The sequence below is a fragment of the Bemisia tabaci genome, chromosome 4, assembly GCF_918797505.1.
Source record: "Bemisia tabaci chromosome 4, PGI_BMITA_v3".
NCBI lineage: Eukaryota > Metazoa > Arthropoda > Insecta > Hemiptera > Aleyrodidae > Bemisia > Bemisia tabaci.
Genome location: NC_092796.1, coordinates 6,980,669 through 7,004,098, shown reverse-complemented (window position 1 = coordinate 7,004,098; position 23,430 = coordinate 6,980,669). Strand labels below are relative to the sequence as shown.

Genomic DNA, 23,430 nt, shown 5'->3' with positions numbered 1-23,430 from the left:
GTTAGAGGGAGGTAGGTAGTTCTTTGACTAACTTAACCCTTGTGAAACTGGCTCATTCAATCAACATATTTTACTTGTGTAGGTACGTGTTTTCATCGGAACAAAACTTTCTCTTTTAGTTGCACTACTTCATTTGTAGAGATGACGCATAAAATATGAATACTAAGCATGTTCTCCTTTGTTCATATATTTCTTTTGAAAAGGAGACGGACATTCGTCAATTTTTTCAACTTTACTAGGAGGCTACGGCCCAATCCCCTGAAGCGCTTGGCGCTTCAGGCTTTATGCGTTGTGTGCTACTCACTTATTATAGAGATTTTTATATATTATGAAGTAAGATATTCTTTGTAAATCACCGCACGAAATGGATTAAAAGGAGATGATTTGTGAGGAGTAAGGAATAAGCTCTTGTACAATTTAAAATCACATTTCATTAACTATTTGTACATATTTAAACAAGTCATTTTCACAAACAGTAACAAATCGTAAATCAAATTTTCACAGAACAAAAATCAATATTTTATCGTCGACACATTTACAATGTAACTCACTTAAAATCGTGGGTATCTGCCTGAGGAGGTTGAGATATCCTTTCTTGAGGGCGCAGATCCGTGGAAAACTCTCAGATTAACTACCAAACGGCCATTGCTTCCCGTGAAATTTAGGTGGAAGGAGAGGCTACAGTGTTATTTCATCAGAATAGTGGCAGTGTTTTCTTGCATCTCTATTTAAGCAGAATAAGTGCCTCATGATACTCTGTTTTTACTGCAGAGTTTGCATGATGGAAGAAAATTGAGACTGTGTAATAAAAGACATCCGAAATTCTTACCATGGCCGAACCAAGAAGATAAATTTAGCACTGCATATCCAGGAATTAGTTGCTTAGAGTGCCTACCTTAAATATGTACCATGATTTTTGGACCGCGTTTAGCAGAAAGGAACCAAGCCAATTCAGCTATAGTCAAATTTAACTGGGCAGTTTAATTTTTTACAAGAAAACGTTTGTGCGGATTCCTTTGTAAATTTTGAGGAATTTGCTTCGTACTATGCAGATGCAGAAAATGCACTGAAATGTGCACAAAAATCCGCACAACCGTTTTTATGTAAAAAATAAAATTGCCGAATTAAATCTGGCAATAGCTAAAGTGGCTTGGTTCCTTTCTGCTTAGCGCGGTCCATTTAAGATATAAATTGTATAAGAATGGGTTTTACTTTCAGTTCTCAATTTTCTCTCACCAGAAATCTTGATTTCACCCATCCAACGACCATTACGAAATTATGTTTGGTGATACATGTCTAGTGCATCGAACACAGGTATCGCAGTACGAACTGAGTTTTCCATGGCGTTTCTTGAAGAGTTTTATACCACTTTGGGTTCACGAGAGAGCTGCCGTTCGAGCTTTTCAAGACCTTGAGACCAGTCAACATCTTCCCACTAGTTGAACTGTCCATACCCGACATCTGTCAAATCTCCATGCAAGACATGGTAATCCCTGGACTCTGAAATGAAAAAATAGGACAAATTACGTGACTTAACATTGATAAGCGATGAGATGAGTGGTATGATTAGCTGAAAGTTCAAATTAAATGACATTCAATCAAGTAGACCATGCCCCTTGTTATGGAGGACGTGCACAATTTTTTATAAAAAATCGTTTGGCGCACCAACCAATGACTATAGAGCACTGACCTTGCACAGGTAAGCTTGTGTGTCCCACTGCGCATGCTCAGTAGCGGCTCCAGTTAATTTTTGTTAGATTGTGAGGAGCTTTCCTCGATTGTTAATGAGTTCAGATAAGTGAAACTTTGTAATTCGGTTATGAAATTATATGCTCTACAACTTTAGTCCTTGGGAATTTCGATTGAAAAGGACTCAAACGAGTTATTCGCGAAAATCCGAGCGCGGCAAATGAATTCTCCATTGCTTCTTTGCAGTCTCTTCGAACGCTTGGGACACACACTCCCTTCCCCTCCCGCTCGCCCATCATGGGGTTCCGAGAGATTTCGGAGAAATCGTCAGTAAAAACTGAACAGAATGCACGGTCTCCTTATTCAATGTCATTATTGGTTCAAATCGATGGTGAAATGATAGAGGTGCATTTCCAGATTGCATATAAAAAAATTTTCGCTCTTGATTTGGACGTATTTCTGCCAAACGGAACTATAGATGAGCAGAAAAGATGGGGTGTGCTATAATAAACTGCGTAAGAAGCAATGTTAAAGAAGTCGTGATTTTCATTGGAGAAATGGAAAAGCGGAATTTTACATTCTGTCAAACGGAACTATGTGCATACTGAATGCGGCACTGATGAGCTGTGGGAATGGGAAAAGAGCGTTGTGAACAGGGCTCATGAGATGAATTCTACCAAGAGCGACAACGGAGACGGCTTCGACGCTGCTGACGTCACTGGCGATTTATAATTCCCATTCATTCTTACGGCCCTCGACTAACGAGCGCACCCCTTCTTTCCTACCTGTCTCTGATTCCGTTTGGCAGAAATGCGTCCATTCATATTTGTATTTTTTGAGAGACTAGGATTCTCACCGAAACCCGATGTTGGAGGGTAGAGCGGAGGCTGCTGGTGTCAGACGGAGATCTCCTGGATCTGGACGCGCTTCTTCATGGAGCTGGGGGTCTGGGGGCAGTTGTGGGGGCGGAGGATGCCGGCGGCGGATTGGTTCGGGGGCGGCGGCGGCTCCGGGATGCTCGGCGTGAGGAGGGTGTCCATCGAGTAGGTGGGCGTCGTGCAGTTGCTCATCCGCTTCACGGCCGACGGCGGCGACGACTTGAACTCCTGCAGCTCCACCATCGGACTCGTCGAGGTCGATTGGTGGTGCGCGTAGCTGATCCCTGCAATTCATACACGTCACAGGTCAAACCCAATTAGCAATCGAATAACATAGAGTACAATAGAGTCGCACGACAAAATCGCTGACTTCGCGAGTTCCAATATTAGATTCTAACACAGAGCGAAAGTGGCGTGCCGCTCTGCCGTGATAGCGAAGAGAGCCGTAAGTGCGAAATTTTCGAAATCGAGTTTTCTTCAAAATTCGTCTAAACTCTTTTAGATGAAATTACTGAGACAGCTAAAACAGCAAAATTCATCCTAATTTAATGAAAACGAGACGTATGTAAAATCCGTAAGTGCACAAAAAATGACACAGTTTTTTTTCAAGACAGCCGTAGATGCAATGAGAGCCAATGAAAACAGTGCTTCCTTCCAGTAAAGTGCCGCCCTCTTCTGCCAATTTCTAACCTGAAAATGTGTTTGTTGTGCGTCCAAAACGCAACCACGAAAGCATGCAGAAGATAGCACTTACGGCTGTCTTGCCTAACAATAGCCTAGCATGAAAATGAAAAATACCCTTTTCATGTAATGGAAATAAAATCAGTCGATTTTTAATCATCCATACGATTTCTAGGAGTCTTCCGGACGATTAGGGGCAATTTGACAAAGAACGGAGGCTTCTTTCAATAAAATGATCTTGTCAGAAGCTTCTGAGCCCGTTTTCTTCAACTTCATCAAACTTCATTTTTGCACTTACGGCTCTCTTCGCTATCACGGCAGCGCCGGTGCAAAACGCGCACAGGCGCCTACAAACTACAGGGCTACCTCACGCATTGCGCAATGCTTGAAGTATCCCTTAGGTTGCCTAAATCGAGTCATTTTTCCTCTAACGATTTTCAAAAATTATACTATACGTTATTAAATACGGATGCTAGGACTTAGTGAGTTCTTGTACAACCGCTCTTTTTGGGCGTAGTAAATTTATTTTGCGAGGAAAGCTCCGTACTCTTGAAGGATGCGTGTCATTCTTAATATGCTAGAGCGCCTTCAATATCGTATGATACTGTGCAACACCTCTGTTGTGAAATAGTTGCTTGAAGCGCCGCACGCATTGGCGCGCGCCTACAAACCTAAGGGGATACTTCAAGCATTGCGCAATGCGTGAGGTATCCCTTAGGTTTGTAGGCGCGCACCGATGCGTGCGGCGCTTCAAGCAACTATTTCACCATAGAGGTGTTGAGAGCGGGTTTCTGCTTAATGTAACTGACTTTTCTTTTTATATAAGCATCTTTTTTTCTTCACACGAGCATTCTTTTCTTTATTGATTCATAAGGAAATCTTCTCGACGGTTAAAATGCTTGATTCAAAGAACTTTTTCCTCCCCACTATTCCACTCTTCCACGATTCTTGAGTTTCTCGGCGGTAACTTACCGGCAACAGGGATCTTGCTCTCGGAGTGGTACTCGCTGGAGCTGCTGCAGCAACTGTTGATCTCGCAGACCTCCTCCTTGCGCTTCCGCTTCTTGCGGCGTCGGTCGTGGAGGTGGCGCCCGCGCTGGTGGCAGATGAACACGAAGATGAGGACGTTGAGGAGGAAGAGGAACCCGATGACGACGGCCGACAAAAGGGCCGGCGCGTAGAGCTGGTACGAGCCGGGGCCCCACCGGTTGAGCAGGTTGTTCCCGTGGGCCCGCTCCCTCTCCCGGTCCCCGGAGGTGGGCCTCACCGCGTCCGCCGCCGGGCCCAGCGCCGTCAGGTTCGTGCACTCCGCGGGGGTCGTCGTCGGCGCCGGCAGAGGGGCCTTCGCCGCCCCCGCTGACGTAGGTGGCTCCGCCTTGGGCGTCGGCGTCGTCGTTGTCGTTGGGGGCGTGTAGAACGACGGGCGCTGCATCAGGTATCGCCGCACCGTCCCTGAAACACCAAATTCACAGAAATGCGTTATAACGGCTTTGAGTAACACGCAGGATGGAACCGCGTTAAGCAGAAAGGAACCAAGTCACATTAGCTCTTACCGAATTTAATCGGGCAATTTATTTTGTTATATGAGAACGGTTATTTATTATTATTTTTTTTTACTACTGCTTCAAATGGCCCACAAGGGCGAAGCATGCGCTAGCCAGGATGATTGATGGAGAATTTGCACTCACAAATTTTATTAATCATTTGAAAGTGTTTACTGATTTCTCAGTAATTTTCATAATGTTTTTCTGACATGGGAAATTGGAGGAAAATAGGTTTAAAAGTGAGAAAATGTGCCACCTCATCACGTCATCTGGTTTCACTTTCCATTTGAACACATGTATTTTAGCAGATCAGGTTATTTTGTCATATTTCCTCCAATAATTGTCCAATTTATAAACCACGGATATCCTCACACTCAGTTTTCCTTGCAGTATCATTTTAAACATGGAATTTACAAAATTCAGACACCTGCAAGTTCTCTATTATGCAGAGTTTTATGCAAGTTTCAGCGAATTTTCTGCCTAAAACGATGCAAATTCCTTAACATTTTCGAAGGAATCTACACGAACGTTCTATTGTAAAGAATTAAATTGCCCGGTCAAATTTGGCGATAGTTAGTGTGGCTTGGTAACTCCCTGCTAAACGTGGTTCAATTGATGAAAAGACTTTACACCCCCCTCCCCCAACAACGTAAAAAAAATCGGCTAAGCAGCACTAACACTAAGGCATTGGTGACTAAATAATGTGACACCTACACGTCGAAAAAAGAATCAAATTAAGTATATAAGGCAACTGGGTCAAAACTTTTTTAAACCTCGAAGTTCATGTAAAAGAGAGGTCGGATACTTCAGTGAGTAAAGCGTATATCAAAGAAAAGTCAATCTAATAAGACGAAACAAAACGCAAAGTGGTGTTAATAATCACCGATCTGTGTGTTGTTTCATCAACTTCAAAGACATCCATTTTCATTTAATAATGTCCAATTTACTTTAATATCTGACTGCGAGGTTACACGATCTCCGAGGTTTAGAAAATATTTCACCCAGTCCCCACATTCGTTTAATTTGGTTTTTAAACAGTGTAACAGCTTCCCAAAACACAATACAATGAAACTATTGAAATAAGTTTCAAATTTTTTTTACCACGAAATACTTTTTTTTTCACACTTTTTGGGTAGATTTAAACATAATTAGTCTGCCTTTCTTGCAAGTTTTTTTAAAAAATTTTTTAAGGAGATCTAAACAAAATTATAGACCTTGGAACTTGCTCTAAATTTTCCACATTTTGAAGAATTTACTTACGAAGTTTCAAGTCAAAATGTTGCTTAGTTTCCTGATGCAGAGATGGAACTTTTAAAAAATTACGCGATCTGATGTAGTAAGACTGAATCTGATTAAATCTATACAAAAGGTCAAGAAATACTGGCTTAAAGAGATTAGATGCTGAGGCTAGAGATCGGAAGTTTGCAAGGCAAATGAAGAAAATTATGCTGTGATTCAGTTTATTGCGATAAACTTTTACAGACAGAGAACCTAGACAACACATACGGCACTGCAATGACGCCTGCGTTGAACGCGTATTGGCGCCTACAAGACTGCAGGAATACCTCACGCATTGCGCGTACACCACGGTGGTGACGCGCAATGCGTGAGGTATCCTTGCTGTGTACGCGCAATGCGTGAAGTATCCTTGCAGTCTCGTAGGCGTTAATACGAGTTTCGCGCTGGCCGCACTACCGCACTGTGCGATGCAGTATAGTAATAATTCTGTAATTTTTGTAATCGAAATTGATCCCCACCTTGTGCTCCTTGGAACGCATGCGAGCCTAAATGATTATGAACGGAGGGGGTATTTTTACTTGTCGTCACAGTATAGTCACCTTTCTTGAAGAAGAAAATGGTATTTTGAAGTAAGCATTAAGAATAACATACCGTCATAGTACTGAGGCTCTTCTTCTTGAAAATGATGATGGCTCATGCTGAGTTCGTCCACACCCGGCCTGTGAAGCTGCGGAATTAAGTTGAGCCACAGTGACATCTTGTGACCTCGATAGTGTTTCTTGATTGTAGAGTTTTCAGCTGTGTATCAAAAGACCATATTACAGTTATATGTTCGGATAATTTTTCAGGTTGAGAGAGTATGACGACAAATGGCACTTTTAACTGAAAAAAGGTCTATCTTCTGCATTAGAAATTTGAAAAAAGCAAACAAAATAAAGATACAGAGAAAGTTTCTATTTTCAACCCATCCCTTCAACAGACATGGCCTTCCTCAAATATATCAATGTAAAGGGACTTCTTTCGTGCAAGCGCCCAAATGAGGGTGTTTGTTTAATCTAAAATATTACTTTAACTCCACTTTTTGAAAAATATACTACTCATGGTAATTTAGTTTTAGATTTAAACGAAACTTTTTTTGTCATCTCTGTATCTCTAAAGGTTATCGTTGGATTATGATAAATATCTGTGTGATAACTTTCCAAGTCAATGCCTCAGACGGGTTGATCGCTCAATCTGATTGGTTGAACCTTCATCGGAAAAAAACCTGCACAAATTCTTTGAATCGGTTATGATTCATCTGTATGTAAGTATCTATTTTGCTTACACTGTTAGTAATTGCGGAGTGAAGTTCAAGTACATTTCACTTCGGAACCTATTTTGCCCTGAAAAAATCCTAGCGGGATGAATATAAACAAGGAGCGGAAAAAGAGATAAATCCGCTCTGTAAGATTGAAGTTTACTCTGTAAAAATGATAGATTTCGCTCCAGTTTTTATCAAGGATGTCATTCCGAGATTTTAAACAGTCCTCGGATGATTTGGACCACATTTGCAATAAGAAACCATTATCTCTGGTTCATTTTAGAAACAACATTTATGCCATTGGTTTCCCTAAGCAGAAAGATCCTTTCATGGCAGAGCCAAAGATTGTGGTGCCTTATTGCAAAATATAATCCATTTCATCTTCTATTGTGACCAAATCTTTGAAAAGGGACATTATATCCCGGGAAAATGTTTCCCTAATTTCTTGCGAATGCATGAAGGAAAAAAGTTGGGAATTGTGGCGCAAGTTTGACCCTGCGGAAAGATATTACGAGTCCTATGGTTCCAAGACAAAAATTCTTAGGCTGTGGTTTAAAAGGTTTTGAAAAAAAGTTGAGGAGAATTATCTCCCATAAGAAAGGGCCCCTTTTCATAGATTCGATCACGATTTTACATTCTTCGTGCACTTAACTGTTCCGTAATCTGTATTATATCTTTATTTTGCGCTATTTTCCTTTTATGAGCATTTTTATTCACTCTCAATTAAAAGTTGATCCCAATGTGCCAAATAATAGAATTCCTTTCCCATTTATTTCAATCTAGAAATTAAAACCCTTGACCTCTTATAATTCTTTCGAAAAATTGTTTATTATCATCTCAGATTTTTCAACATTTAATGCAGTGTAGAAGACGGCGCGCTGCGCGGCGTTTTAAATAGTAACATCCCAATTAAAAATTACGGATACCCTACATTGGAATCCGTTGAATATTAAAGATAACATTTTTGAATTTATTGAGTGGCTATTTCAGAGACCTTTCTAAAATCGCATCTCATACCTTCATGTATGTCATTAACACCGGCAAACGTGGTTTAAAGTTTGTAAGGAATTTAAAAAAATTAGTTTAATTACAAAGAGTTTGGATTTAGGATGATCACTTACTTAATTCTAAATACGTTTGGTTGACTGAGTCATATGGGTCCCACAGAGGAAGATTTGAATTACTACTAGAAGGTGGGTTTGATATATTTGGATCTCTGAAACAGATACATTGGAAACAAATATTAATGCATAATGTTAGCACTGTGTTTCAAATATGATTTTGGAACAATATTTGTACATCACTTAATTTTATTCAATTAAATGTATCGATTCTTGTAGGGGCCAGGTGCCCTGACATAAATCGATCATTTAACATAGGTTAAAATGGAGGAAATCCGGTGTTACCAAATCGTTGGATCCGCCGCTACGAGGGCGTCATATACTTCAAATACACCCTCCAAAATCTAGTGTCCAAAATCCTAAAATCCAAATCTCGAAAATTTGGACTTGACTGAAATGAACTAAACTTCCAAAAATTAAACTAAAAATCTGACACCGCTGACGAAGACGCTCGTAAATCCCGAGGAACGTGACTTGATTTGCTACCGTGGGAACTCCAGGCGAAGGGGCGAACGGAAGGGGGGGTGGAAAGGTTTACAAATACAGTCAAACGTTTACCCGTCGGAGATTGGGGTCCGTGGGGGTGGGTTGCGGGTTGTTTTCAGGATGAATAGAGGCGCAGGACCCTAGGCCCCTTGCATCAGCTAAGTCCCCCGAGCGAACCGAATAGCGAATAGCACACACGAATTGAGAACATCAACTAATGAGCTCCGAACCATTAGCGTGGTGGAATTAAGTTTAGCATTGGATCTCCGGCCGATTTTTTGTTTCATTTCTCGGGTAAAGGTTTGCTGGCTCAAGATTTTGAGCCATGCTGAAATGTCAAAAGTCAGGTGCTTGCGATGTCCTCTGACCCGAAATAATCGGATCTCATTTTGCATTTTTTTCTCTGTAATAATTCTGCGTGGTGAAATTCGGAAAATTTCGTCGTTGAAATGAAGTAATTAATGCAGCAAGAATACAATATCAGAGAAATAAAAGGTCGATACTTCTTCTGTATAAGATCGACTTTGGAGGTAGATCATCGTTGCATAGTGACAAACTTCAGCTCTATGACCACTAATAGACTCTGCCATGCACAATAACTGGAAGAGACTATCATGGGTCAAAGACAAATGAAGGCCAGTTTCGAGATGAGATGCTCTAAAAATCAATTAAAGATTTCGTCATTGAACTTCTTTTTTCATCTGATTTTGAAAACCCTTGGATTACACTTGAACAAATGCAAGTTTAGAAGTCAACTACCTATAGGTGAATCTACCTATTTTTAAGAGATTGAAGTTCAGTAGTTTTTTTTGTTTTTTTTTTTTTTAAAAAAAACTTCACTAAATCAAATTTTGCTTCAATTATTGTCTCGGAATTTTTGAATCGGAGAGTCTCAGTTTTTTTAGAAACTTATTCTAGATGAAAAGAATGAATAGAGAGGCAGTTTAAAAGAAATTCGCACAGCTTTAAAAAAATATTTAGATAAGAAGCTTCACAACCGAACAAAAGGCTAACTCGACGATAACCACTAAAAACCGAGGGACGAACGAGCAAAACTGGACAAGAAACTGATAATCCACTGGTCAAACCTTCGACACCGAAACTGTGAAAAATCACGACCGAAATGACAGAAAACGGAGTCAGAGTCAGTTTAAATAATATTCCGCCATTTCCTTGTTTGTTTCCAATTTGCGAGCGTGTTCCCTCGCGTGTCCACTTCGGTCCCTTCGAGGACAAATACCTGACACAAATTTCGAAGAATAATTGGGTGGCGGTCGGTGAATGTGTGAATGTTCAAACCGCAAGTCCACCATCTAATGAGCTCCAGGATATAAATATTCTCATAGAGTTCAGGACTCAGCAAAAAATCAACTTACTAGGTTTTATACATCGGACCCTGAGCACTCGACGATTCCCGGATGCATTCTGGGGGCACTCATCGAGGTCTGAGGACGGTGCACATTGCAAAAAAACCCCGACTTGTTTTCGCGATAACGATTGATTCCGCTGTCAACCCGACACTTGAATGTCTGTTCCGAGGGTTGCCGAACCTAGTGAATGAAGGCGCTGAGCTGGATTGACCGGCAAAATCAAGCAGAAGTCTCAGAGGCGAGTTCAGGAAATGTGACACCTTCGCTGCTCTTTAAATTAATTTTAAATAAATACAGTCGGTACAGCTTAGTCGATGGCTGTTGCTAACAAGTTTAGAGACTGTCATTTTTGAGGAAAGTGCATGTCCTCGGTGAACGACTCATAGAGTAGCACTTCGGAACATTAGTACTGGATGATTCACTTTGAAATTGAGGGCAAAGACATTGCAAGGACGCGTGAAGGTCCTGTGGGAGAAGTGTTTTCGCAGCTTTGCAAGACCATCACTACAGATTTTCTTGACGAAGGGTGAATCTACAGATAAAAATAAGACGTCAAACACTCGTCGACTTTCTAGTTAAATCAGTTATTTTCATACGGGAACAAGTCCCAAATTGCATGAGCCTTGGCTTGCATAGAAGGAAATGCTAACTAAAACTCGTCAAGAAATGAACCTGTTCCCTTTTGAAAACAACTGACTCCGTTTTTCCTCCAACTTCCGGCCGGAGTATCTTACGCGTGACGTTTCAAAATTTCCGCCACCATTTATTTTTTCACAGAGATATTGTTGTTTGAACCTGTTTGAAAATTTTACTGAATTTTATCGTCAGCACAAAGAAAATTAAGTGAAATTTTTGGACAGCTTCGTTGAACAATTTTCTCTGTAAGAAAATAAAATGGCGGTGGAAATTTTTAAACGTCAGTATGGCGCTTGTGATACTTCGGCTAGAAGGTGACCTGAAGATTTTATGGAATAGTATTTGCAACTTTCCTTAAAAATATATATTTTATCGGGGGAAGTTTGGCAATGTTTGAATGTTCATACGTCGTTTTTTCTCAAGGCGGAAGCATTCGGCGTCAACTGCACCCGGGAGATAAGGTCCCGTCCCTTGCTCCGATTCACCAGCATCGGTAATTCAATGAACAGCGGCGGAAAATTCGAGTAATAAGTCATTTCCGCGATCATAAACGCGAAAAGGAGGGGGGGGGGGGGGCTGCGGTCTCGATCAAACCAGATTGAATATTGAGAGGGTGCCAGCCGAAACCTGATCCGATTTCGGGTCGGTGATAAATCAAAGACAAAGAGGAAAGGGATGAGGTGAAGGGATGGTGGAGGGATGTTCGCGCGTGCTAAGTCGAACACCTTGAGACGGACTTGCGTTCGATTTTCAACTCGCGCTAAGGAATAACATTCAGGGATTTTCTCATGTCGTCTTAGGAGCGTCTTATACTGAGGAAAAAATATAGTCATACCAAGCGTGGTTTATGGTGTTTAATGTAGGTCCTGCTGTTCGGTGCGATGCCTTACTCTGTACGGTCGAATTCTAAATCCAAACCCTGGTAAAAATTGGCAGTAGAATGTGTGTTTCAAAATACTATAGACCTAAAGCCGGCTGTAAGATTTCCAATAGCTTCTGTAGCCGGCTGTACAATTTCTTATAGCCTTTTATGGCCGATGGCGATTAAGCAACAGCCAGACGATAAAGTTTATGCTATAAACGTTACTAAATACGGATACTAGGACTTAGTTAGTTTTTGGACTACCGCTCTCTTTTTGTGTCGTAGTATCTTGATTTATTTTGCGAGGAAAGCTCCGCACTTTTGAAGGATGCCTGTCATTCTTAATATGTTGGAGCGCCTTCAATTTCTTATGATACTGTGCAATACATCTGGTGTGAAATAGTCGCTTGAAGCGCCGCACGCATTGGCGCGCGCCTACAAACCTAAGAGGATACTTCAAGCATTGCGCAATGCGTGAAGTATCCCAGTTAGGTTTGTAGGCGCCACTGCGTCGCCGCTCTGCTTTATGTTAGGCTCTAATATTTAATCTCGTGGAGTCAGCGTTTTCCAACTCATGATTTTGAAATGTTTGCACACTTTGTATGGATTGTTCTCATTTTAATTGATAAATGAAAATATGTTTTAAAGGAAAATATAATGTGTGTTTTGTAAATATTACGGTAGTACCGTATCAAACTTAATGATTTCCAAAGCACACAAATTTCTACACAATTTCTTATAGCCTTTTTTAGCCAATGGCGATAAAGTGTAAAGCCCGGCGATGGGAACTATAGCCCGACTGTATACTTTTTTGTAGCTTCGTATAGCCCGGCTATATGATTTGCTCCGCTTTCTACAGCCAGCTATATGATTTTCAATAGCCTTCTTTAGTCGGCTTTAAGAACTCCTATGGTATCTTGAAACGCAGCTCCTATCGCCAATTTTTACCAGGGAAGAGAACTGTAGAAATAGTTTAGTATAATAAACCAAACTGTAGAAAAAACTCGGTTGCATGAACCAAGAATGGAAGGAGGACTACCTAAAAGTATGTGGTTACATGGATCAAATAGCACAGTGGATTTCGATGGCTGGCGAACAATATTGCCTAGCTGCATACAAATGATTTTGCAAAAACAGAGAAAACATCGTCATTTTTGTAATTTTAATGTTAGATTTGCAATTTTTTCATACATTACAGCGTCATAGCAGCGCTTCTCTACACACACAACTTCAACCTCCACAACCTGGGATTATGGCTTACGGACTTGGGGCTTAATTCATCGTACACGAAGGGAGAAACTTCGGTTACAGCGACTAACTTAACTTCTGTTCGTAAGGAACACCTGAATTTTTTGGTTGAGGAAATCGAACTTCTCAATCATGGGAACCGAAATTTGGTTAGCTGAGCTAAATTTCGGTTAGCCGAATCAGAGAGGTTCGGTATTTTGGAGGTCAATTTGAATCCAACTTCTTCCTTCATACGCGAGTGGCATTTCTAAAATTTTCCGCAAGGTTGGCAGCACGGATAACCGGTGAAAATTATGTAAGCGCAAAACCCACGGGATGAGCGATAGGTTAGCGAGAGGATTCGGGACTCGGAGCACAAAGGACCTGACCAAAAAGGTTAAATGACTCGGAAGAATCGACCCAAAGACTTACGCGACGGCGTTGCCAAACTCTAACCTCCAAAAACACCCGCGTCGCAACGAAAAATATCATAATTTCAGGGTTCGATCCGACTCACCGTCCGGCGCCTATTTTTGCATCCGCGAATACTTGACGTCCCGACAAAAACGCTAGGGACGATAAGGGGGGGTGTTGAAAAAGTGGAGGGGTGGGCTACCTTTGTTTTCAGAGCGCACGTAATTTTCCGGTAATCGAACTTTTGATGGTGCCCCCGAATAGTGTGGCAAAAACGCGTATCTGATCGCGGTTTTCATTGGAGTATTGAGGGGTTCGTGTTCGGCAGAGTGGTGGAGCCCTGCGGCGGTTCCACGACTGATCGCCTTCGGTGTAACAAATAACACTTTAAAAATAACAACACGGTAAATTAATTCATTGGGTCGTTTTGAAATAGAACTTGAATAAATGCAAATGTTCACGCGATGATGCGATCAGTAGTAACCCCGCTGAAGTGGGCCAACGATAAATGGGACTAACTTTGAGGTAGAAATAAAAGTTCCTTTTATTAGTAGTTTTTAAATTTAAATTTAATTTAAATTGATTTAAAGTAAATTCAAATTTAAAAAAAAATACTTTAATAAAAGGAACTTCTATTTCTACCTCGTCCATTACCTATCCAGATAGAGAAATGGCACATATGATGTTCGGAAAATGAGTGTGGTTCCAAAGGTGGAAGAAATTCCACCTTGCTTTCATCTATCAGTGAGACACATATTTGCTCCGGTTACTCAAATTTTTCAAAGCACAATATCACGGTCAAAATTAAACGTAGAAAGTTCCTGTTTGAAACGATCTTATTATTTTTAGCTAATTTACAAAAAGTGAGCAAGGAAACACGATTTTTTGACCAGCGCAACTCACCCATTGAACTCCCTCCCTTCCATACAATTCTCTGAATAATAAAATTGGCCCCTATACTTTTTATGACTTACAACAAACTTGATCAAACTTTTGTTCAAACTCGATTGAAAATTTTCAATGGAATTGATTTCATCACCTGCAGTAATAAGATTGAATTTATATTCAGATTGGTCATACACCCGGAAAATTAGGCCCGCCCAAGAGGCAGAGCTTCTCATCGTGGCTCATCAAACTGCGCCACTTCATTAAACTTGTTTCAGGTGACTTAAGTTTAGTTCGTCGGACTACTTCCGTGAAAGTTCAATCAACGTTCAAGTATCTGGGCTGGACCTTATACGAAACTTCATATTTAACTTTGTCCGATGCAGTCGCATATTCATATATTGGGATCAAACTTTACTGAAGTCATCTCGAAATTCATCAAATTTGACCCGTAAAAAGTTTATTCATGAGAAGAGCTACGACTACCCAGTGTAGAGCAATCCCTACTTACAATTAGCATTCCTGGTCATTCGAGTAATCGTATGAGAGTCTGTTAGTAATAGCTGCGGCCAGGTTAGAATAAAACGTAGATATTTTACATGAGATTAAATGGAGAAATCTTATTTTTCAGCACTATTTGTCAACAACTAATTCTGTGTCGAGAAACATTCCCTACATTGGCATACATTAAACAATGTTTACCTTCTTTTTCGCCCTGTCTCCACGGGACGTTTCACGGGATTTCTTCCAAGTTCAAATCGTAGAAATGAAACTTCTGATCTTTTTCCCCAAAGAACAACACAAAAAATTTCTTCCTCTTCTCTTTAAGTTGTTTCTGGGACTCCGTAATGACTCTTAATTGGCACCGTGATTAAAATCGACTGACTCAATATTTTTTCCAACTCCGCAAGTGAGATTTTTTCCTGGGACGATTCCCATGAAACGTCCCGTGGAGACAAGACCTTGAATTGGGATTCTGTCGTATGAATTTGTTCGATTAAACTTGCCTAGGAATCCAATTAAGAATCCTATGCTCAGAAAAAATTAGCTCTCTCAAGTAAAAAAGTCGGTTATTTTAAGTCCACCCTCCATGATCCCGTGTGAATCGAGACATGAGAAGAGGGCGGAAGTCTAACTTTTTCAAAATCGACTTTTTTGCATTTTTGGAGTCTTCTAATGTATGTGCATCGACTTTGCGAAGAACAGCGGAAGTCCATCATTTTAACGTTGAATAATAGGGAAGGGAAATATTGGTGCATGCGAAAAGCATGGAAATCTTGGACTTCTTTTTTTACGATCAATTTTCCCCCAGTTGCGAAAAGGGCGGAGGTCCATGTGTTAAAAGGGCGGAAGTCCAAATCAAAACTAAAAAATTCCTAAAAAAGCAGGTTCAAAATTTTTTTAGGAGATTCAATTCTTATTAGTACGATTGGGACAAGCCCTATATTTTTTAATTCGAATTGTTTGTATTACAGGAAGTTGTTTGCTTCTCCTGAAAAATTGACTTTTTGGACTTCCGCTCTTTTTGCATGTCTCGATTCGTGTATTCTCGGCAGCTTTGAGGAGATAATCTCAACAGTGGCGTGGCGTGCTTCGCGATCCATCGATATTTCCCCATTTGAAGCTATGGTAAAGAATCGATTATTAAGATGTTCGCTGCGAACACCCTGTCTATCGATCCTTTTCCATATGTTTAAATGGCAAATCAATCGATATATCGCAAAGCACGCCACGCCACTGAACCTCAAATAGTGGCCGGGAGTGTTAAGTAGGAATTGTTTGGAGCTTTTCTCCGAGTTGGGAGGAATGATGAGGGATGGACTCACCCGTTTCTGGCGAAGTTTGCGAGGTAGGTAGTGAGCTGGCGAGCGATGGCTGCGTCTTTGGCAGAATAGTTGTGCGGGAAAAACGGCTGGCCGCCGACTAAAGGTAATCCTAGGATGTAAGGCACGTCTTCTCCTCGAACGCTTCCCGTCCTCTGTTCGAACAGTAAAAAACATCCAATGAAAATCAAAAATCACACCATCAACATTTGAAAATGCTAGGCCTAGTGGTCAGCGCGTCTGACTCTAGGTCAATAGGACGTATTTATGCTAAATGGAACTATGTGCAAGTGGAAAGATGGGGTGTGCTCGTTACTTCACTGAAAGAAATAATATGCTGTTTTAACACCTAGAATGTCAAAAATGTGTCTGGTGATCCTTGGATGCTGTCTTGATTGCCTATACGCAATCGAATTTGCATTCACAGGATGTAAAGTTAACTGCGAAGGCAGTAAAGGCAACATCTTTGGATCACCAGACACATTTTTGACACCCTAGATGCTAAAACAGCATATTATACTTTTCAGTGATGAGGGCCATAAGAATGAATGGGAATTTTAAAGCGCCGGTGACGTCAGCGGTGAAGAAACCGCCGTCTCCGAGTATTAACTCATGAGCCCTGTCCACAACGCTCTTGTCACATGTCCACGGCTCACGAGTTAGCGCTCAGTTCCTTTTGATTTAATGTCAAATCCCGCTTTTCCATTTTCTCAAAAGGAACTATATCCACTTTTACATTTGTTTCTTATCCAGCTCACCACGAGCACACTCCGTCTTTCCACTTGCATATAGTTCCTTTTAGCATAAATACGTCCAATAGGTCCCGCCCAGGTTCGAATCCCGTGCGGAATAAAATTGGATGTTGATTTTGCATTTAAACTGGTAAATGAATGTGCGATGAGGATCAAATGCATATTTTACATTAAAAAAAAAAAAAAAATGATCACGCAACATTGAATTTGTTCCTTTTACCAAGGACGTGGTTAAAGTAGCATTTTTATTGTAAAATCAGCATTTATACACGTCGCACATTTTTTCAACAACATTAAATTTTTCCCGTGCGGGAGTGGCGTCAAATTGTCTTGGAACTGTCGAACGGATCTGCAGGAACAGATTCTACTCGGTTTTATTCTCTGAAAATTTAAAAAGCCTAGAGCATGCAGGTGTCCTTATCTCCCTGATTTCTGCAGACAATACATCTACTCTTTAGATGTCTGTAGGTTCCTAACAGAAAAAACCAATAAGCCAGCAAAAAAAAAAATAAAATAAAATAAAAATAAAAAAATAAATAATGAATAATTAAAAATCTAATGATACAGTAAGTTTTAGCGGGTAATGCCAGGTTCTCCTCAAAGCGGAAAACTGCACACTGCTGAGCTATTTCCCGTTAATCTGCCTCAAGAAAGCTGGTAAATACACTTGCTCATAACAAAAAGCTAATAAAATTAGCTTATGAATGGATGACTCTGGATTTAAAAATCTGATGTATTAGTTTAACACTTGAATATAACTGAAAAAATAGGCGGCAAATGGGCCGATAGATGATTGGGCTTTCCGATAAGTATCTTTATGGAACTTTCATAAATGTTCCTTAACGTCATTTATCAATCTCCTGAGAGAGGTATAAATAAATATTAGATGACGCTCAAAAGACGACAAAATACAACCGGCAAGACACGCCGGACGACGAGATAAAAAAAACCGCGGAAGTAAAACTTCAACGATTCATGCCTTCCGGGAAAAAATTCACTGGCGCCAGCAAACGAAGCCAAATTTTTCGGTATGTTATTTAGTCCTGAGACCCAAAAGAATCAAAACTTCGACAATCCACATTCTCCAAATCCGCCAAATTCTCCGACATTGTATTTTTTCGACTGAAAAACCATTTTTCTATGTTCGATTGAAGATTTTAGTATACCCCGTGGGTACTAAGAGAGAAGCTCGGTTACGTTTAGGACAAATAGGACAACACTGCTGTGCTAAGGAAGAACGCCGTATGAACATTCGAGACTTGTCAAATTTCCCCGAATAAAACATGTATTTTTGAAGTAAGTCAAACATTTTTCTCATTGAAATTTTCAGACTTTTCACAAAATACTCTGAAAAATTGGAGAAAAAATATTCACAAATTTTCCTGAAAACTGGTGATTTGTCGAAGGAAATTTGGCAACGCCTAAAGTTTCATACAACGTTTTTCCTTTGCAAGGCAGAACAATCATTCTGAATGTAAAATAAAATGTTCGAGCCAGTGTGGCAATTATAAAAACGACTTGTGTGATATTTTTCTCGGAAAGGAACTTTTTTTATGTCTCATTGTTAGCTAAAAATAAAGAGCCAAAAGCTTTATCATTACCTGAAGGGAACTTTTAACAGTTTTCTCGTTTTTAGAAATATTGATTTTTTTCCTCATGCCATCTTTCAAACGGATGGTTCCATTTGGATTTTGGTAGGTAGCCTAAAAAAAGTAACCTTTCACTATCATCCTTTAATTTTTTCTCGTTTACTCAATTATGCAAATTCCCGGAAGGGAACTTTTTGATCTCTCATTGTTAGCTAAAAATAAAAAAACCTTTATTATTACCCAAAGGGTACTTTTACAAGTTTTCTCGTTTTTAGAAATATTGAGTTTTTTCCTTTTGCCATATTTTAAACGGGTGGTTCTATTTGGATTTTGGTAGCCGTTAAAAGTAACCTTCCACTTTCATCTTTTGTCATGGGAACGGAGTTCCCCATGATATTAGAATCGTTCCGTTGCTTTCGCTATGGGATTCCCTATACCTCTGCGACCTTGAGCGTTTCGCCCAGTCTCCGATTTTTGGTTGATTTTCCGATGTATCAAAAACCGTTGTATTTTTTAGCCAATCATGTCTCTACGTCAAGTTGTGTTGATTTCTAAAATTCGCTTTCAGCGAGTTTTTTTCCACCTTGAGATGTCGTGTCTGACTGGTAAATCTGCGCAGAACCACGAAGTTCCGTTTTTAGGCAAATTCTTTTTTTTGGGAGGTTTTCATTGGCTATTTTTCGCCATCAGTTTTCTGTTCGTTGGTGCAAAAGATCGCCTACTTCGTTGCTCTTGAGAAGCCGCCATTATCCCACCTCAAATTTTAAACATAGAAATAAAGAAATTATAACTATTGTGCAAGGTGGAAAACTGCTCTGGAGGACCCGTTACGGATATATGAGCCAAAATCGGAACTCGATTGATTGATTTATTCCATGAATACAGAAATATTGCCTGAGCTTACTGCCGCGATGGCAAATGCCTGCTGATATGAACCTTGAGACACATGATAGCATAGGCAAACAATGTCTCACAGAGAAAGGCGCTTAGCTCGTTTCTCCAGAAGCTACGAAGACGCGAATCGCCGAATCGCTCAAGGACAACTCTTGTGATAAGTCCCGCCCATCGTCCGAGTCTTTTAAATGCTATTTTTTCTCAGCTGTCGCTGATCTGTGATAGCCTAGTTGACTGAGGCGCCTCATATTTTGATAAGGTGCGGGCAATAGGTGATCGGGAGTTCGATACCCGACGATGGGAGTTAATTTTTAATGGTTGTATTGAATGTTTTAGACCAATCATCAAAAAATAATTAATACTAGATGATAAATGTACGAACATTTTCTCGTGAGTTAATATGTTAAACAAAAATACTGGAATATACCTCCTTCATATAATCAGCCACATGTTCCCCCAAATTAATGACGTTATTTTCTTTTTTCAATAAAGTTAATTTGCATTCAACGTTCGTAAGTTAAGCAAAAAGTACCTATTGATACAAATAGAAAGACATGAAAATAGTATGTCTAACATTTCAGTTGTTTTTTTTTTTATTTATTTTTTGTTTTTTTGTTTTTTCAATACAACAAATTGACTGGGACTAGAATCATTGTATCTCTGAAGACAAAAGCTAAGTTTTTTGATACAGAAATACTAATATATTCATCCTTTATATAATCAGGGAGATGTTGACCCAAATATTGATGTATATTTTCTCTGTTCGCCCAAATTAATGATGGTATTTTCTTTTTTCAATAAAATTAATTTACATTCCACGTTCTTAAAGCAATATTTTCTCCAAAATTCAGCAAAAAATAACAATTTATACCTACGCAAAAAGTAAATAAATAAATAAATAAATAAATAAAGCAATGACATGAAAGTAGTATAGGTAGTACACATCTAACATTTCAGTTACATCTATTTGAATGAAAAAAATGGCAACTTAGGAAGCACATAGGTCACTTATGATGCGTATTCGGGCATATGCGTAGAGTAAAAATATCATACTTTACGCCGAAAAAACGAAACTGAAAGTTAAATGCGTTAACTTCCGAAAACCATACATAATCCAACGAAAATAAATAATTGGTAAATATAACAGCTTTCTTGTATGCAAAGAAAAAAAATTAAAAATGTTAAAAAAGAGATGTCGACACAAAATTACATAGCCCCTTCAATCCTGAAGATACTACAAACGAACTGTACCTTAACATTTTCATATCCCAGAAGCAAAAGTTCCCATGACGAATATTGCTATCGCTAGCGATTGCAAAAACCAACTTGTTTAATTTTTTCTCGTTTACTCAATTATGTAATTTCCTTTGCTCATGTTTTCTTCAAAACTGATTGTCCTCTTTGAACCTTGGCAGCATTTAAAGCGTCACATTTCATTCTCTTTAAAAAAAGATGAAAAAAATTAATAAATCAATTTTCCAATTGCGGGGCATCATATATCATCGAAAGCGTTCCGAGTCCTACAGGGGGGCTGAAAATCGGGCCCATTGAACGTCACAGCTTGCTTTCACTGTCGCGCCGATTCGAGCGTCCGAATCAATTCCACTCAAACACCGAGCAAACGCGCGTCTGTCATCGCTCGCGCGACAAAAAAGCCCGCTTTTGTTTCCTCCGCGCGGAGGGCGGGTGGTGGAGTGGGGACCAGGTCAAAGGACCATCCATCTTTCTCGGCGGAGAAACTTCGAAAATTAAAAGGACGAAAAACTAGTTGTCTTGCCTCTCTTGAATTCCGCAGTCGTGCCGGGTCGTGACAAAATTTCTTGAAAAAATTGAAAAAAGAAGAACAAGGCTAAAGGGAGCACAATACCACAAAAAATATTGCATATACTGGTGGAGGTCTAAAACATCTTTTGACCTATTTTAATGAGTTATACGTTGTATTTTAAAACTCGAATTGTAGGTATCGACTCATAAAACACGTTTTTCCGGGTAAACTTGTGAATATTTTTCGTCCAAATTTTTTTTTCAGATAATTTCATTCGCAATTTCACTTAAAGTTCTTGAAAATTTCAAGGAAAAATATTCATAATTTTCCTCAAAAATAAACATTTTGCAGAGGGAAATTTGGAAACTCTCGAATTTTCATACAGCGTTCTTCCTTAGCATGGAAGAACAAACACAATATGGAAATAGAGCGAGGAAAAGCATGCGCGTTGACGACGGCGCTGAGATACAACTATTCGTGCTTGATGGGCGTCCGTGCTGCATCTGAAAAATTGAAGGCGCGATGGCGCGGAGCTTGAACTCTCAATGCTCGCTGCTATATGCTGCCTATGACTCAATGAGGTGTCGCATCGCTTGGATTCGGCAGAAAAGTTAGAAAAGAGGCCCGAATACGTCTCTCCTGTCTTCGGCTGTGTTAATACTCGATTATTTTTTTTCCAGGTTCATGTCTGATTCTTTTTCAGGATGGATTTGTAGACCCACATCTTGAGCTCGTGTAAACCGCTACACTGGCTCGGTTCCGTCTGAAATAATGGTGCTTGGATGCGTTTAGTGCCTTTGATTTTTCATTATTTCTTTAATTTCAGAGGTCTATCGGTTACTTGTTCAATACTACAAACTTATGCTGCTGCTTATGCTATAGTTTCCAATTAAACACGAAATTCATCAAATTTCAGACACCTGAAAATTCTCTATTGACATATTAGGCGGACAGTTTTTTTTTTCAAAGTTCAATACGCCTATTTTAATATCAGACAGGAAATAAATAGGACGTATTTCTACCAAACAGACCAGTGAGGAGGTGAGAAATATGGGGTGTGCTCGTTAGTTCTCTTTGCGTAAGAGTGAATGAGACTAATAAAGCGCCAGTGACGTCAGCGGCAACGAACGAGGGTGGGCGCGGGGGCGGGGACATCGTCGTCGGGGCACTTTAACTCATGAGCCCTGTCCACAAAGCTCTCTTGCCATGCCCGCGGCTCACATATCCCGCATTCAGTTGGCACATAGGTCTCTTTGATAGAATGTAAAATCCTGCTTTTCCAATTCTTCAAAAGGAATCACGCCCACTTTTACATTGCTTCTTATGCAGCTCTCTAGAGCACACCCCATATTTCTCACCTCCACATAGGTCTGTTTGGTAGAAATACGTCCAATAGGTAACAAGATGTAGTCTCGTCGTTCTCAACCTTGAGGTACCCGGAGAAAAGTGTAATGATAAAATTTCACCCGTCAACCTCCCTCTTACACATTCCACCCCCTCGAAGTATCTCTCAAAACGAACAACGAGCCGCTTAAAAGATTATGGACTTATTTCCCTCGTTTGATTAATGTTTTCACGATTATAAAGGCTGCGCGTGAGGATCTATTTATTTTGGACCATTGATGAGTTTTTAGGGGTTGCCAATTTTATGCGCATCGCTGCTCCATCTCTATTTCAGGCGAGTTGACACTTTCTTCAAAACGTTTTTTTTTTTGGTTCTCATTTTTGAGGAAAGTTATGAATATTCTTCCTTGAAATTTTGAGGGACTTCAGGTGAAATTACGAGCAAAAGTATCTGAAAAATTGGAAAGAAAATATTCATTAGTTTACCAGAAAATTCTTATTTTACCAAAGGAAATTTGGCAACGCCTAAACGTTCATGCGGTGTTTTTCCTTAGCACGACAGAATAATGCGTATCTCGATTGCGGTGTTTCAAAATCTTCGCTCCTCTTTTATTTTTTAAAAGAAGACCAAATCAACATCATGGCTTGAAATTTTCACGGAATATTCTTCGCATAGAGAAAAGGAATCATAGACGTTTCCAATAAACGACATTCAGCGGTTTTCCATGTAAAAAATGAAGTATAACAGGTAGTCTGAAACGCCTCAAACCGATATACGCATTTCTGCAATTACACCATTGAAATGCGATAGTTTCCCTTTTTCAGGAACAAAATGTGACAACAAGGAACAAGCAAACTGAGGTAGGTGTTTTCGACAATTTCCCAATCAATAGGTGTGTGCACAGGCAAAATTTTCAAAAGCAAGCTTTCA

General features: G+C 39.9%; 1 protein-coding gene across 1 annotated transcript in view; it reads right to left on the bottom strand.

Moving 5' to 3' along the window:
* Positions 1-408: 408 nt before the first annotated feature.
* LOC140224380 (uncharacterized) overlaps positions 409-23,430 on the bottom strand; it is a 159,715-nt gene continuing 136,693 nt past the window's right edge. The window contains exons 6-11 of the mRNA XM_072299058.1: positions 16,159-16,310; positions 8,453-8,547; positions 6,683-6,829; positions 4,221-4,700; positions 2,546-2,851; positions 409-1,500 (exon numbers count right to left, since the gene is read on the bottom strand). Of these exons, the coding sequence (XP_072155159.1) occupies positions 2,586-2,851; positions 4,221-4,700; positions 6,683-6,829; positions 8,453-8,547; positions 16,159-16,310 (1,140 nt within the window). The 3' untranslated portion in view covers positions 409-1,500; positions 2,546-2,585. The remainder of the gene's footprint in view (positions 1,501-2,545; positions 2,852-4,220; positions 4,701-6,682; positions 6,830-8,452; positions 8,548-16,158; positions 16,311-23,430) is intronic.